Below are 14,907 nucleotides of genomic sequence, written 5' to 3' on the forward strand. Positions count from 1 at the left end.
AACCTTCCCCCCACCCCACAACCATTTTCAAGATCAAACCCCATCAACACACTCTTGCCACAAACGTATTCAGCCTTCTTTCCCCAACCACCCTGGATGGCTCCTTTAGAGTTCTGCCTGGTTCTGCCCAAAACCGGAGTGGATTTACCACCCCACTGACATCAGAGCCACTAGCCTCCACTGAATGGGACAGAACAAACGTAAGGCTGAACATATGTGAAAGAGGCACAGACTGAAATTTGATCCATCCCTGTCTCCAGCTATGTCTTGACGGTGGGGGTGATAATTCTGTTTGCAATGGGAGACCTGCAACCAATCAGGATTATCTGTACCATGGTACATTGATCATTCATCTACTTTTCATTTATTTATTCTCCTTTTTATTGTGAATATCAACATAACGGAACAGAAAATATAGTGTATAAAGAAAAAAAATACCTATATAGGAATATAATTGTTTTTTCATCATGTATACTGTTCATTAAAAAAAAAAGCGGGGAGGGGAGAGGGTTCATCTACTTAAGAATAAAGCAGCAGAGTTCTGTTTTCCCACCTTGTAGAAATCCTAGTGCTACCTGTCGGCTTAATATCCAGCAGGCATATTAACCTGGATGTCTTTGTTTCCGTAGCCGTGGGGATCAGATCCTGGAAGCAGACTCGGTCAGTTTGCGTCATGCTGCTCTGAGCGAAGCTTATGCCATTTTGAGTGAATGCGGTCCAGGCCCAGTTAGCCTTATCGTTAGTCGCCATCCCAATCCAAAGGTACGGCATAGAACAGAATGTATTGAATTAGCCCAGAGACTGTGGCCGTAGCTAGACCTAAGGTTTATCCCAGGATTATCCTGGGGTCAAACCTGTTCATCTAAGTGCCACACAGGGCATCCAGCGCTCAGGCAGGGACGAACCCGGGATGATCCTGGGATAAACCTTAGGTCTAGCTATGGCCTGTATCAGCCTAAGGTAAGGAGAACAATATATCAGTCGTGCAGCCTTGCAACCTGAACCGTCTGAAATGGCTGCACATGTCGACATATTGTGTTGCAACAGGACTCTTACTATTAAGACATTTCTCCTCAGGTTCAACCAAAATCTGTCCTTCTGCAACTTAAGACCATTCAATGTAATCCTGCCCCCTGGGACAGCAGAGAACAGGTGTTTTCTTCTGTTCTAGAATGGACTTGTGCTTAAGAGTAGACAGTTTTCATTTCTTTGGTCTTATTCTTCTAGAGCAGGTGTACGTGTCACCCCAAATTTGGGGTGCTATTTTCATCTTGTAAGCCATTTTCTGTACGATTTTATAGAAATATGAGTGAAACACACACATCTAAAAGGCATCCTTTAAATGTACATGTTTTTACAGCTAATCTACATTCCATCAGGCAGACTGCTTTTGTTACCAAATTACCTGGTATTCTGGGTTTTTATGTATTCCCAAAACCAATACCACGAAAGATATTTTTCTTTCTCCCTTGTTATTCAGAGTGAATGTGACACTGCAACCTCGTTTAAACTGCTGAGTTTGCTTTGGGGGGTTTCATTCGGCTCCTCTCTTCAAAGTGGCTCAGATTTCTGATCTGCCTTGATGCCTAATTTAATTCTCAAAAAAATGCGCTGGATTTACACTGGCATCACAAACCACAAGAGTTGGATTTGAATTTCAGTTTCTTTTCACATCTAAATACTATATGTTATTTTTCAGAGCCAAACATATTCAGGCCTTGGGTGGCATTTTAAAAAACAGTTTGATCACAGATCATAGTAATTGCTTTTTCACTAAAACACCCACCCATGTTTTTTACGCAGTTTAGATCAAAGTATACAGAATAATGAATGAATATAGACAATCTATAATAGTAAAAGAGGATGTGTGTCTGTCGGTCTGTCTGTCTGTCCACACCATAGTGCCAAGACCATGAAACCAAGGCACCTGAAATTTGGTACACGTATTAAGGGGACCCTAGGAGTGAGCAATGCAAGGTTATTTTGTCTTTAAAAAGCATGCATTCGTTTTCATTCATTGAAATGTGTTCATGTGGTTGAAGCCTGCAGAAATAACTTCAGCCGCTAGGGGCAGACTTCCCTAAGCAGCACATAGCTTTGCAGTCCATACAGTTTGAAGCCAGAAGAGATGAGCAATCAGAGGAGCAGAATTTCATGCCTTCCCCCTGATTTGGGAAGCCCCACTCAGGGGACTATAGCCGACCATGAAGGAGCTATAAGGGCACTCCTTGTCAGGGGCATGCCTAGGGGGAGAGCAGAAGGCATGGCTTCACTCAGATGGGGGTGGGTGGGAACCACGTGTTCAGCTCTGACAGCTGCGTCTGTTTACTTGAAGGCCTCGCTGTATCAAACTAAGGGTTATTCCAACTGTGTGAAGCCAGGACTATTCACTAGTTTAAAAGAAACAAAAGAAAGTAGCTATTAGATATGCAAATAATCATTGGTCTCGTGATTGGCTCTGGGTTTGAGGGGCCCCTGAGCAAAATGTCCTCGGAGGAGGCCTCTCCTCTGTCAGTGGGCAACACTCCAAGCCGTGATCGGCAGCTGTTTCTTAACCATCCTTTTCATTTCCCACAATACCCCTAAGTGATGCTAGACCAGGGACAGTCTTGGAAATTAAAAGGGTGTCTAGATCCAGCCTCCTGGAACTGCTTTGACGGTCCAGGTCTGGGGGGAAATTTAAGGGGAGAGGGCAGGGCATGTACCCTGGCAGCTGCCCAGTCATGCCAGATGTTGTCACAAGCCCTGGTTGATCTTTTTACCTGTTTCACAATCTAGTAAATTATAGTAGCCTTTTGTCCATTTACAATATCATAATCATATGCTTCCTTCAACAATTCACAAACACATCTGGATTGGGATGTTGGATAATATGCAAGATTAATTAAATGAAATTACAAATTATTTTAACTGTGTGACAATTGTACCTTTTACATGGGAAGAATTGTTGAATAGAACACCATAGATCTGTCATTCCAGTCGTCTGTGTCCCAGATACTGGGGATTAACAGAAGGTACATATTGGCCTCCTGCCCTGTTTATTATCTTCCCCGAAGCATCTGGCTGGCCTCTGTTTGTAGGTACCAGAGAATCCAGAACTAAATGGACACTCGGTCTAATCAGGCATAATGCGCATATGTCCTTTTGTGAAAAGTAAGGATGGAAGACTTGTTTCAAGGTCACCAGAAAATTATCTGTGTCACGCAGCCAGCACTGACCTCTCAAGGTTCTAGTCTGGTATTTCTACTCAGACCTGTAAAAACAAATATAAACCTTGAAGTGAGCCTCTCTTATCATTTACAGCATAAACATTTGTAATCCATTTTCAACACTGTTAGGTTTCAGAACAGGAGATGGATGAAGCCATCGCACGAACCACTCAGAGAGAAAGCAAGGATGCTGCTTCCCCTCACGCTGCAGGTATCGGGTCATTTACTTCTAACCTTTGGGGCGGTTCACACAACACACTAACCCACATTCAGTGGTTGAGTGTGAGTTGTTGTGGAACGTGGATTGTTTGTTTGTCGAACTGTGGGTAGAGATGTAAAATTTCTGGAAATTTTGAGGCCATCGGAAAAAACACGTTTTTTTTCTGGGGTGGAGGGGTTTGGGGCGTGGGAGAACGGATATTTTTGAAAAATAGAAAAATAAGCAATACTAGTTTTTTTAGTGCTCTTTACAGATCTAAAGTCACTTTGTTGCTTTAAGACAGCCTTCTCCAACCTGGTGCCCTCCAGATATTTTGGATTTCAGCTCCCATTAGGCTCAGGCAGCATGGCCCAAGTCAGGAATGCTGGGCACTGTAGTACAAAAACATCCAGAGGTCACGAGGCTGGGGAGGGCTGCCTTAGGGACATAAAGCAGCCTTTCTCTTCCTGTTAATTTATATATAACTTACTTTGCTCATAAAATTATCATTGTATTTTTTAAAAAATTGAAAGTAAACTCAGTAAATTTGTAATTATTGTCTGAATAGATCAGAACTACATTAAATGACTGCTACAACATCAGAAAAATGGGACTCTGTAGAACAAAACCCATACTGTCAAAATGCACATTTACTGGTGACTCTACTTACATGTTGGGAAACTGAGCATAAACGTCTTATCAGTAAAATATACTTTAGATCAAAATTTTAAAAAAGGAACGAATGAAGTAACTATGCTGAAAATCTAACAGAGAGGATTTTAAAAATAATTTCCCCCCATGGCTTCATTACATCCAGACATTTTCCATCTTTAGTCTTTCTATAAAAGTGTTCTTATAACACAGTTTTTTAAAAAATCATTTTGGAGGGAATAAAAGGTAGGTAACAATATATAGATACTTTGTCTTAAATTCTAAGAAAATATTTCATAATCCAAAGCTACAACTTTTCAGGTGGGAAAAAAAATCCACGGGGAAAAAACTGGTTCCAGGCCTTCACATCTCTAACCATGGGTTAGCGTGTTCTCTGGACTCAGGACATTTTCCTCAGGGTTGCTTGTTAACCATCCTGAACAAGCCAACAACAAACCATGGGTTCTCGAGGTGGCCTGTTTGAGGAAAATAAGCCATACTGCATGGCTAACAAGCTGTTAATTGTTCCCAGAATTAATTAGGGCAAAATAAGGAGAGTGGTTGTCATTGAGTTGTAATTGGGCCTGTCTTGGAGACCCCTTATGCTGGATCTGTTCAGTTATTGCCTTGGCATGGTAGCTGATAAGTAATCTCATCTGTTCAAAATATCTTCCAGCTGGTTAGACATGGAGATCTTTTTAGAGAGGTGAGCAGCCCTCCTCCCCATCTGTTGTGATAGCCAGTTTTACCATTTTTGTTACTTTTCTAACTCTTCTAAACTGCCATTTAGAGCCTGCAGTTTGCATTCATATTGTACTAGAATACAATATTACAAAATGTGCACAATTGGTGCATACATTTGGGGAAAATATGCATGGGAATAGGCACAGATTTTCATGCGAAATGGAAAAAAAAACCCCAAAGCTCACAATCTAATACTGACTTTGAACGAGCTTCAAGATAGAATTGGGAAAATTTCAGTAAGCCTGGGTTTTGCTGATGCGCATATCCCAATAAAGGAAAGCCCTCTCCTTGGTGACTAACATAGCAGCGAGGCACAGTGGGCGCAGAGGAACAGAAGGCCCCATTCCTCCTTGGCTGGCTTGCCCCTTTGCTCTGTTTTATGCTGGCCGGCATAAATAGATTGGGCTCCTTTGAATGGCTGATGAAACATTGAACACCCAGCTCTCGCTCAAGGGGGTTGGTTTTTAAGGGACTGCTCAAGGGGGCCTGATTTGTTTAGGGCCTCCTACACCTCTAAAAGTGATCTAATGTCAGCCTTCTCCAACCTGGCACCATCCAGATGTATTGGACTACATCTCCCACCATCCCGGGCCAAGGACCATGCTGGCTTGGGATGATGGGGGTTGTAGTCACATCTGGATGCCCCCAGGTTGGGGAAGGCTGATTTATGTACTTCTGTCTGTAAGTAACTGAAAATGTTAATGGTGCGAAAATTCATTAGAAGACATTGACAAATCAATCGTCTCTGCATCACTAGCTGGGATCGTATTATGACTCGTGTGCTTATAGTTTTGCAATTTGGAATCTTCACTTTCTGACCCAATTCTGTCTAACAGGGAATCTGCCCAAAAGTCCATCCCCTAGTGTGAAGTCCAAACAGCCTGAAGCCTCCTCGCCCCTGAGCTGGACAATGAAGCGTTTCTTGGAGCCAGCGAGTCGGGTAAAACAATTGAAAATCAACAATGCTATGATCTGGTTTTGAGGGTGAACTTTAGCGGATCATGATAATTGCCTAGGGAAAGCCTGGTGCCTCCTTACGTTTGTATCCACTGGGTCCTCCAAGCCCCAACTGATTCAGAAGAACCTCAACGTGATATCCATTCTTTGTTTCCCTGCTGAGCCGCTCATGAGTGAAGAGGATTCCTCTTGTTATTTCTGATGAAATATAACATGGGGACTCCTCTCTCCCACCTCCTCCCTAAGGCTCCAACCCAAGGGGCGAGGTTGGGGAAGGGCTCCTGGAGGGTTCCCCGCTCTCCACAGGTCAGATTAGGAGGAGAGTCCTCCCTGGCATAAGGGTGCATCTAGGGGACGTGGCTGAAAACATAAAACACTGGGAACACAAAATCTGAGCTGGAGAAGACACCCCCATCTTCACTACCTCCCCCCAACCTGCAAATCAGCCCCCCCCAAACACCCTTTCTCCTTCCCTTTTCTTACTGCTTGCTACATCTGTTGCATGTGCGGTTCTTCCAAGGGCTGCTGGAATTAGTCCTATGCAGATGTTCATCCTGCATACACAAGGGCTAGAAGGGTGTTTGGAGAGCGGGGGTGCCCCACTCCCAACGTCTCCATCCCCGCCCTCCCTGTTCCTGACTTTTCCGCATTGAGCAGCAAGGTATTAAGGGGGTGTCTGCATGTGTTTGTTTGATCACAGCCCTGGGTGTGATCAGGAATCGTGCTTTATCAGGGTTTGCGATTGTGTGGAAGGTTCTACTTGCAGTCAAGCGGACACAAGTGCAAATCCCCTTCAGTCCTTTCGGCTCAATACGGCCAGGGCGGAAACAGAGAGGGTGAGGCTGGTGTCCATGGGGACATTGGAGGCGGGACTTCTTTGCACACGCTTCCACCCACAACCCTTTTAGCTTTCACGTGTATAAGCGGAACACTTACATAGGGTTATGGTCACCTTAAAAAAAAAAACTACCTGCCCCCCGGCTGCTGAATTCCCATTACTAGTTGTCTCTTGCACCTTAAGAGGCAGCGGCTCGTTTTCCACTTTTGGTTTCCATTCTTTTGTTTGTTTTTAGGCCTAAAAACTAGAATTGGTGTTCTTTTTCGTCGTTCGTTATTCTTTTTCATCATCCGGTTCCCATTGTCTGATCATAAACTCCTTGTTGCTTGCTCTAAGCAGCACTCGCTGCTATAGAATAATTTTGGGCTATAGAATAATTTTTAGAAGTAATCAATAAAAGGGCGGTGGTAGGAGTGGCGCGTTTGGAAGAATGAACATCCTCCACGTGTGCTTGAGTGCAACAACGGGGAAGATCGCAAGGACACACGACCCTTTTCTTGTATCCTATGAATCTTTGCTGCACCTTTCTGTATATTTATTTATTTGTTTGTTTGTTTATTTCAGCAGGGGTCCATCAATTCCGAATCAGAGCTTTCCCAGTACTTCTTACAGGATGGTGCAAGCCAGTTTTCACTTTCAGAGACTACCGTAACAGGCTCCAGTGATGAGGAGCCACTCCGTCCCAAGAGCGGGAGCAGCTCCTTAGACGAGAGTTTTCCTTCTCCTGGGACTCCAAGTAAGCTCTAGTAACAATGCAAGGGAATTCAGAGAGGTGTGGCAACGAGTTCCTGTGATGCTGTGTTTGGAATTTCTGGCTTTGAAAAGGATGCAGGATGTTGCCTGGCATGTGTATCTAGGTATCAATGTTTGTGTGTGTATATATGACTGCCCAATAACATAAGATCTCTGGGCAGCTCACAGAAAATGTAGACGTATGAACTACAGCCGAATTAGGGAAAGGACCTTATTAGTGGTGGTCCCCCGATTATGGAATGCTCTCCCCAGCGTGGTGTGCCTGGCACCAACATTGTCTACTTTTTGGCACCTGGTTCTACTTCAAAGCATATACTGTCATATCTGATGGGCCTTTTTAATGTTAGCGGGTTTATCACGTCCTGGTATTTCATTTTAATTGTTTTTAGCTGTTTCAAGTAGTTTTTAAATTTTTGTACGAGAAAGGTTGTACGTTACGTTTTATCATGTTGTAATTTAGGGTTGTTGTTGTTTTCTCAACTGCCCAGGGAGCTTTGGCTATTGGGTGGTATAGAAGTGGAATGAATGAATGAATGAATGAATGGATAGTCTGTAAAGATGGTGCCATGAGAATTTTTCTGAGGCCATTCCATAGTTGAGGTGTCACCCCCAAGAAGACCCTCTCCCTCCTAATCTCCCACCACATTGCATTTAGCAGGAACATTCAGAATAAGGACGGTGAAGAGGATCCCAAGAATAAGGGAGGCATATGTATATGGGAAAAGGTGGTATTTCAAGTCATTGTACTGTAGAATCACACTGATGTTTGTTCTTTCCTAGTTACCAAAGAATCGGGCCTCTGTGATTCACCGACTGTTGGAAACAACTCACCGGGTCCTTTCAACAAGCCAAGGGAAACTGCGACTCGGCATGTTAGCTTCAGCGATAGCCCCAAAGGGGGCCGTACCGCATTCCAAAGGCAGAGAAGGCTCGCTTTCTACGATGGGGATGCGAGCGACGAGGATGACTTTGCTAAACAAGATGGTGCTCGATTTCAAAGGGGACCAAGGTCCAAAGGCCAGAGGAAGTCAGAGGGCAATTGTGAGGTCACCATTACAACTACCCCAGGGGAAGGCAGCGGTACGAACCAGGAGAGAGAATTTGCAACAAATACCCACAGTGACCCGGGTCCCAGTGGCTTTAGGGATCCGACGGACAACGCTGCGGAGCCTGCACCGGACTCGCCTTTCCTTCCAGTCAAGTTGTTTGATTATCCAAACATGCCAGAGCTTCACCCAGGACACCTGAGCTTGAAGGAGTTTCGAGAGGCACAGCTAGAATCGAAAAGATCTCCGAAACTGGAGCACAAAGCAGTCACTCGAGTCAAAAGCCTGATGAGCATTGAATACCACGGGGTCCCAAGGCAGAAGACCGAAGAGCCTGGCACCTGCAGCAGACCCGGTGGCCGGGTGCTTCCCCACGTCCGGAAGAGTGACACGCAAGAGAGTCCTCTTAGGCAAATCCACACCGAAGTAATCACCCTAACTCGGAATGAAAATGAATCGTTTGGCCTGGATCTGGAAATCCACGCCACTCCCTTGCGCGTCGTGATAACGGGTTTGCGAGCAGGTGGAGCCGCTGAAAGGGTACTCCCTTTGATGTTTTTCTGATGTTTAACCTCTGCCCCCCTCCCCCTCCTTTGATGGGATATTAATTCTTAGGAGTGTTGAGATTCTGCAAGGAAATTTAGGGCACAGTCCTATGTGGATGGCTGTAAGCCTCTGAACTCAGAGGCTTACATTCATCCAATTCAGAGCGGGAGGAGCCTCTGTGCACCTCCCACTTTGCATTTCAGCTCGACGGGCTTTTTTGCCCATCTAGCTGAGGCATCAGGGAGGGAAGGAGGCTGGGGAGGCTGTAGGATTCCTCATGTGGTGGCCTCTCTGGTCCCCTTCCCACTCTGCTCATGGGTATGCCCCCTTTAACTTCCCTCCAAGGTCGCTTCTCTGACCTCAGAGAGTCAGCCAACATGGTTCTCTTTGTACCTGCTGCAAGGGGTAGGGAGCTCGGACTCCTGGGTCTGAGGTTGGAGCATTGTCTCCAACCTCAGATCCAAGAATTTGAACTATCCTAAGGCACCCCTCCCCCTGAAACTTAGGGGCCATAGGATCGCTCAGAGAGCTAGCTTGTGGGCAGTGCTAATTTTGTAAGTTTGCATTCCCCCAGAATAAAAGATGCTGCGAATGACATGATTGGAGCCTTTTTCTGTAATGCCCTTCCCAGGGAGATCTGCCTGGTGTCTTCACTTAGGTGCCAGGTTAAGACTTTCCTCTTCCAGCAGGCATTTGATCTTCCATCCGCTGCTCTCATTATTCATTTTAGTGCTGGGTCCTTAACGTTTTTAAATGTTTTTAATGTTTAATGCTGTATTATTATGAAGCTTTTATTATTGTATTTTCTTGTGTGGTTATTTTGGCATTATTGTTGGTTTGGTTTGGTTTGGCTTTAAGATTGTAAATCACCCTGAGGGCATTTGACAATTGGCCAGTATACCCATGTAAGAAATAAAAGTGCATGATTTAGCTGTGCATACTCAACCTAGCTGGTTTAAATTCTAAAGCAGCCTTCCCCATGGTGCCCTCCAAATGGCTGGCTGGAGGGATGCTGGGACTTGCAGTCCAGCACACCTGGAGGGTATCAGGTTGGGGACAGCTGCTTTAAAGAGTCAACGGGGGGGGGGAAATACACCATTCTGAAACAATCCATTTTTGTAATTCCGCCATTGATCATTGCCACTCCAGCGCTTTTGCAGAAAGAGCAATTATATCTGTATAGAGTACAAGTCGTTTAGAAGCAGAAAGTATTAATTTTTTAAGAGGCGTGCAGCTTCTCGAGAGGAAAGAACAACTGGACTGCCATTTAAGTTTTAAAAATTGAAACACATGATTATTAATTCATCTCTTTTACCTAGACTTGTGGTTTTCAAATTATTATGAAAAGGGCCTCCTTTAGGAAGCTGGCTGGGCAATTCATCGACCCAAGATATTGGGATGTCCAATAGCATAGATGGTGTCAGTGAAAAGAGTGAGGGAAGTTTGGGGGACAATAGATCTCTCAGTCCTGTTTGCCATGAAAGCTTGGAATGGAATTTTCGTGCCCTCAATCAGTGTAAGTCTTTGAGTTCCAGATGCCAGCGATGAACAAGAGGAAATCTTCCGTTCCCTTCATACCTGGCTTCTGAGTTTCTCAGAGACATCTGATTGGCTGCAGTCTAATCCAACAATTACCTGCATTTGGATGTAACACTAAACGTCCAGACAGTGGCGATGGGGCTCTGATGTGCAGGAGGGGCAAAGGGTTGGACCCAGATGCCTCTTGGGGGCTGTCTAAACATCGTCTTTGCCCAGGGGTGGCTCTGAATCAGCACTGTGTCAGTTATATGACACAGCTTCCAATTCGGAGCCACCCTGGGGCAAAGAGCTGAAGATGCACCATGGAGAAGTCAGGGACTTACCCTGACTTTTCCTGCCCAAGTGAGGTCAGTGTGGCTCTTTCGTTGTCTGTCCTCGTTCCGGTGCTACAGCAGAGGCATTCTCGGGAGGAAGGTGACTTCCCATTGGTCACCAGAAGCTGTGGGTGGGGAAGGGGGAGGGCCTGTCGAGCCTAATGGCCGCCAGAAAAAACATGCTACCTCCCCCCCAAAGGGGGATTATTTGCCGCCACCCAGCAGCAGTGGTACCACGGGGGTTGGCGGTAGATGGGCGCCAACTGAGCGCCATGAAGGCAGCCTCCCTATCTCTTCCAGCTATAGTTCAGGCAGCCCTTGTTACAGGATCCAAAATAGCAGGGCCACTGGGACTGTGGAGAGTAAGGCCCTTTCTACACCTCCAGCCTTCCAGGAGGGAGGGGGGAAGGATTTCAAGATTTCCTGGTTCTGAGATCCTCCTCCTGGGTCCACATGTGGCGTTTGACATCCTGGGAGGAAAGAGGCATATCACAGCCGCCATTTTTCCCCCTGAGTGGGGGGAACAAGAGTGAGGCCCCCTGCTTCAGCGAAAAGCCAGCTTCAAGCCATAGTTTATGAATCTTGCTTCCCCCCCCCCACTAACCATGGTTAAGATTAACCACAGTGTAGGGTTTGGACAACAAGCTAAACTGTGGTTAATCTAAAATGGAAGTGGAAGCTTCTGATGACCTCCTTATGGACTCACCAGAAGAGAGAGAGAGTACACAAGCCTAAGGAAGGCTAGACTCGTCCTCATAATGCTAAACTATGGTTTAGCATTACATCCAAATGTAATTCCTGCAGTTGGAAGGATGAGAACTGAATGGATGATTCCAATTTTAAGAAATATGGGACTGGCAATTAGGAAGCTGCCTTCTACCAAGCCAGGCCATTGGTCCATCTAGGTCAGAATTGTCTACTCTGGCTGGCAGCAGCTCTCTGGGCTTTCAGACAATACTACTTGGAAATGGTGGGCATTAAGAACTGAAGAAAAGCCATGTTGGATCAGACCAAGGGGTCATCTAGTCTAGCAGTCTGTTCACACAGTGGCCAACCAGCTACCCACGGGAAGCCAACAAGCAGGACATGAGTGCATCAGTATCCTCCCACCCATGTGCTCCAGCAATTGGTGTACATTGTTTTAGTGCCTCTGATGCTGGAAGTAGCATGTAGCCCTCAGGGCAAGAAGCCCTGGTTCCTTTTGATACTGCCCCTGATTTATTTGCAATTTTAACAGGCATCTATGGGAAAACTGGTCCCGGGAGATGAGATCCTCTCTATCAACGGTATCCCAGTCCACGGTTTCTCTTATGAGGAGGTCTGTCAATACGTACGGTGTCTTCCCACATCTATCACGCTGGACATCCAGAAAGCGGTTTCTGGTAAGAGATTTTCTCCCTTTTTTATTCTGTGATCATTGAACAGTGGGTAGATACTGTTTTATGTTCTATACTTATAGATGAACTAGATCAGGAACCAAAGAGTGTTTCGGCTATGGGGCAGTATATACGTTTAATTAATAAATAAATAAAATATAAAAGTGTAAAATAGGATAGGAACCATAAGCATTCTGTGACCGTTGCATAGGGGGAGGCCCTGGAAAGGGACACTCAGCAAGAAGAAGCCCACGAGCATATCCTAGGAATGGGATGGTTCAAGCGCTACGGTCCCTGCGGGAGCCCTGCCCAAAACAGTAGAAGAAGCAGTAATATCTGAAAGGCTTATTGCCTGCATCTGTCCAGACATCCACATGCCCACACCAGTGGCTCCAAATGATGTGCTGCAGTGTGTGGGTTTGGGCAGAGGCACACGGTAAGGGTGAAACTGGACCTGACACTATTCAAGTCATTAGCAGTTGCACAAGCAAGTGTTTATTTCAGTACATTGTAGCCATGGGGGTCCATACATGGGTCATGGGGAGGAAGGCCTTCACCTTTCCCCCCTCATAGTCCCAATCCAGATTTGTCCCCCACTGCCTCTGCTATGTGAGTTGGCAAAATGGGAGCTTTCCTTCCGATGCAATTAGCAGATGGGGTAGAGGGGGGGGGGGAAATCTGGATTGACTTATAGAATCATAGAATAGTAGAGTTGGAAGGGGCCTACAAGGCCATCGAGTCCAACCCCCGGCTCAATGCAGGAATCCACCTTAAAGCATACCTGACAGATGGCTCTTGAATGCCTCTAGAGTGGGAGAGCCCACGACTTCCCTAGGCAATTGGTTCCATTGTCGTACTGCTCTAACAGCAGGAAGTTTTTCCTGATGTCCAGCCGGAATCTGGCTTCCTGTAACTTGAGCCTGTTATTCCGTGTCCTGCACTCTGGGAGGATCGAGAAGAGATCCTGGCCCTCCTCTGTGTGACAACCTTTTAAGTATTTGAAGAGTGCTATCATGTCTTCCCTCAATCTTCTCTTCTCCAGGTTAAACATGCCCAGTTCTTTTAGTCTCTCCTCATAGGGCTTTGTTTCCAGACCCCTGATTGGGGTTGTGGTGAGACAAAGACTTAACTCCCCTTCCCCCAGCAATAGTTCTAATACAGATTTGGGGCAGTGGGGGGGCTGCAGGTCCTATTTATATCATTATTATTATCATCATCATCATCATCATCATCATCATCATTTTATTAGTATTTTTTTATCTGTAGGCATAAACAATACCTGTGTCCCCTCTCCCTCTATCACCCACCCATGTACTTTTCTGCTCCCACCCCTCTTTTAGATTACACACAAACACACACACACACACACACACACACACACACACACTTAAATAAAATAAATACATTAAGAAGAAAGCACAAAACTGCATTCACACAATTCCTAACTGCAGGAATAATACCTCCCTAGCAAGCTTCTACACCTGGCCTGGCAGCATAAGAAAACCTTTTAAATGGTGCTGACTTGGGGGCAACAGGGAGCTGTAACACTGTGCTTTATAAAGTATTTCTAACGTCTTGTTAGAAATAAAAATGCCATGCAGTGTTCTCCCAGTTTCTAATGCTAACCCTTCCTGTATTTTACAGCCATTAAAGTTACCCTGAAACTCCTGTGCATGCTTCCCTGGGATAAGGCCCCATTGAACATAGTGGGGCTTACTGGTGAGCAAACGTGCTCAGGATTGCACTGTGAGACTCGGTTCCCAGTTAAGATGGGGCAGGGCAATCCTGTGTTTCACTTAGGAGCGGGAGTTGCAATGGCAGAGTGAGCAGCACATCTGTTGCCCAGGGCAGGAGGCGAGGGATGTCTTTTTTGTTCTTCCCTCCCGTTGCAATCAAGGGATGTCATACCATTAGGCCATTTCTGTGGCCGTGTTGAAGGAACGAGGGGCCTTTAGACCCAGCAACTCCGTAGCTTCCCCTAACATGCATGGTTTTCTCTTGCACCTCCGGAGGAAAAAGGTGGAGCTTTTTTCTTGCATAGCAAGGGGCCTCTGGCGGCATAAGGGTTCTCCTGCCAGAGGACTGAACTCTTCTCTAATGGATTGGCACTTCTGCACCTTTTAAGATCCTTCAACCAGCCTTCTGAAAGATGTAGGACTGACCCTGTTGTCACTGAGGCTGCACTCATATACACACTCACCTGGGAATAAGTCTCTTTGAACCCAATAGGACTTAGGTCTGAATAGACCTGCAGTCAAGGTGGGCAAAACACGGCCCACGGATCGCAAGTAGACCCCACTTCCGTTGGCCCCTGCTGTTGGCATAGCGAGTGATTTGCCACCGAAATTCGGTGGCAAACTGCTAAGGAGGCTTATGAAGCTTCTGTAGCAGTTCACAGCCAAATTTCGGCAGCAAATGGCCATTTTGTTTAGTTTTGGCCGTGTGCTGGCAACCATGGGCAGGGGGCAATTGGCTGCATTGGCAAGGCCGCCAAAATTTCATACCCTCCCCGCAGTTCTCTCTCTCCCGCTCCATGCTTGCCAAAATGGCGTTAGACTACTTACGCCCTTTTCATATATGACTGTTGACAACTGAACCATGGGATGACCAGAACGTGGGGGGAAGTTAGAAGCCACAGACTTAGGCTCCATAACACATCACTCGCGATGCACACAGCCTTCGGTTGCTGGATGTGTTCACACATTCATCTGCACGGAACGAAGTAATGAGAGCTT

At 45.8% G+C, this 14,907-nt stretch overlaps 1 protein-coding gene across 3 annotated transcripts in view; it reads left to right on the top strand.

The window, feature by feature from the left end:
- PDZD2 (PDZ domain containing 2) overlaps positions 1-14,907 on the top strand; it is a 212,467-nt gene that overhangs the window by 173,016 nt on the left and 24,544 nt on the right. For 2 of the 3 annotated variants that reach the window (XM_063128182.1, XM_063128184.1), the window contains exons 13-18: positions 630-762; positions 3,339-3,420; positions 5,640-5,743; positions 7,163-7,334; positions 8,132-8,937; positions 12,034-12,178. In XM_063128182.1, coding sequence (XP_062984252.1) covers positions 630-762; positions 3,339-3,420; positions 5,640-5,743; positions 7,163-7,334; positions 8,132-8,937; positions 12,034-12,178 — 1,442 coding nt within the window. The remainder of the gene's footprint in view (positions 1-629; positions 763-3,338; positions 3,421-5,639; positions 5,744-7,162; positions 7,335-8,131; positions 8,938-12,033; positions 12,179-14,907) is intronic. The other variant, XM_063128183.1, reaches the window with a different exon arrangement.

This window comes from Elgaria multicarinata, chromosome 6 (genome assembly GCF_023053635.1).
Source record: "Elgaria multicarinata webbii isolate HBS135686 ecotype San Diego chromosome 6, rElgMul1.1.pri, whole genome shotgun sequence".
NCBI classification, from domain to species: Eukaryota; Metazoa; Chordata; class Lepidosauria; order Squamata; family Anguidae; genus Elgaria; species Elgaria multicarinata.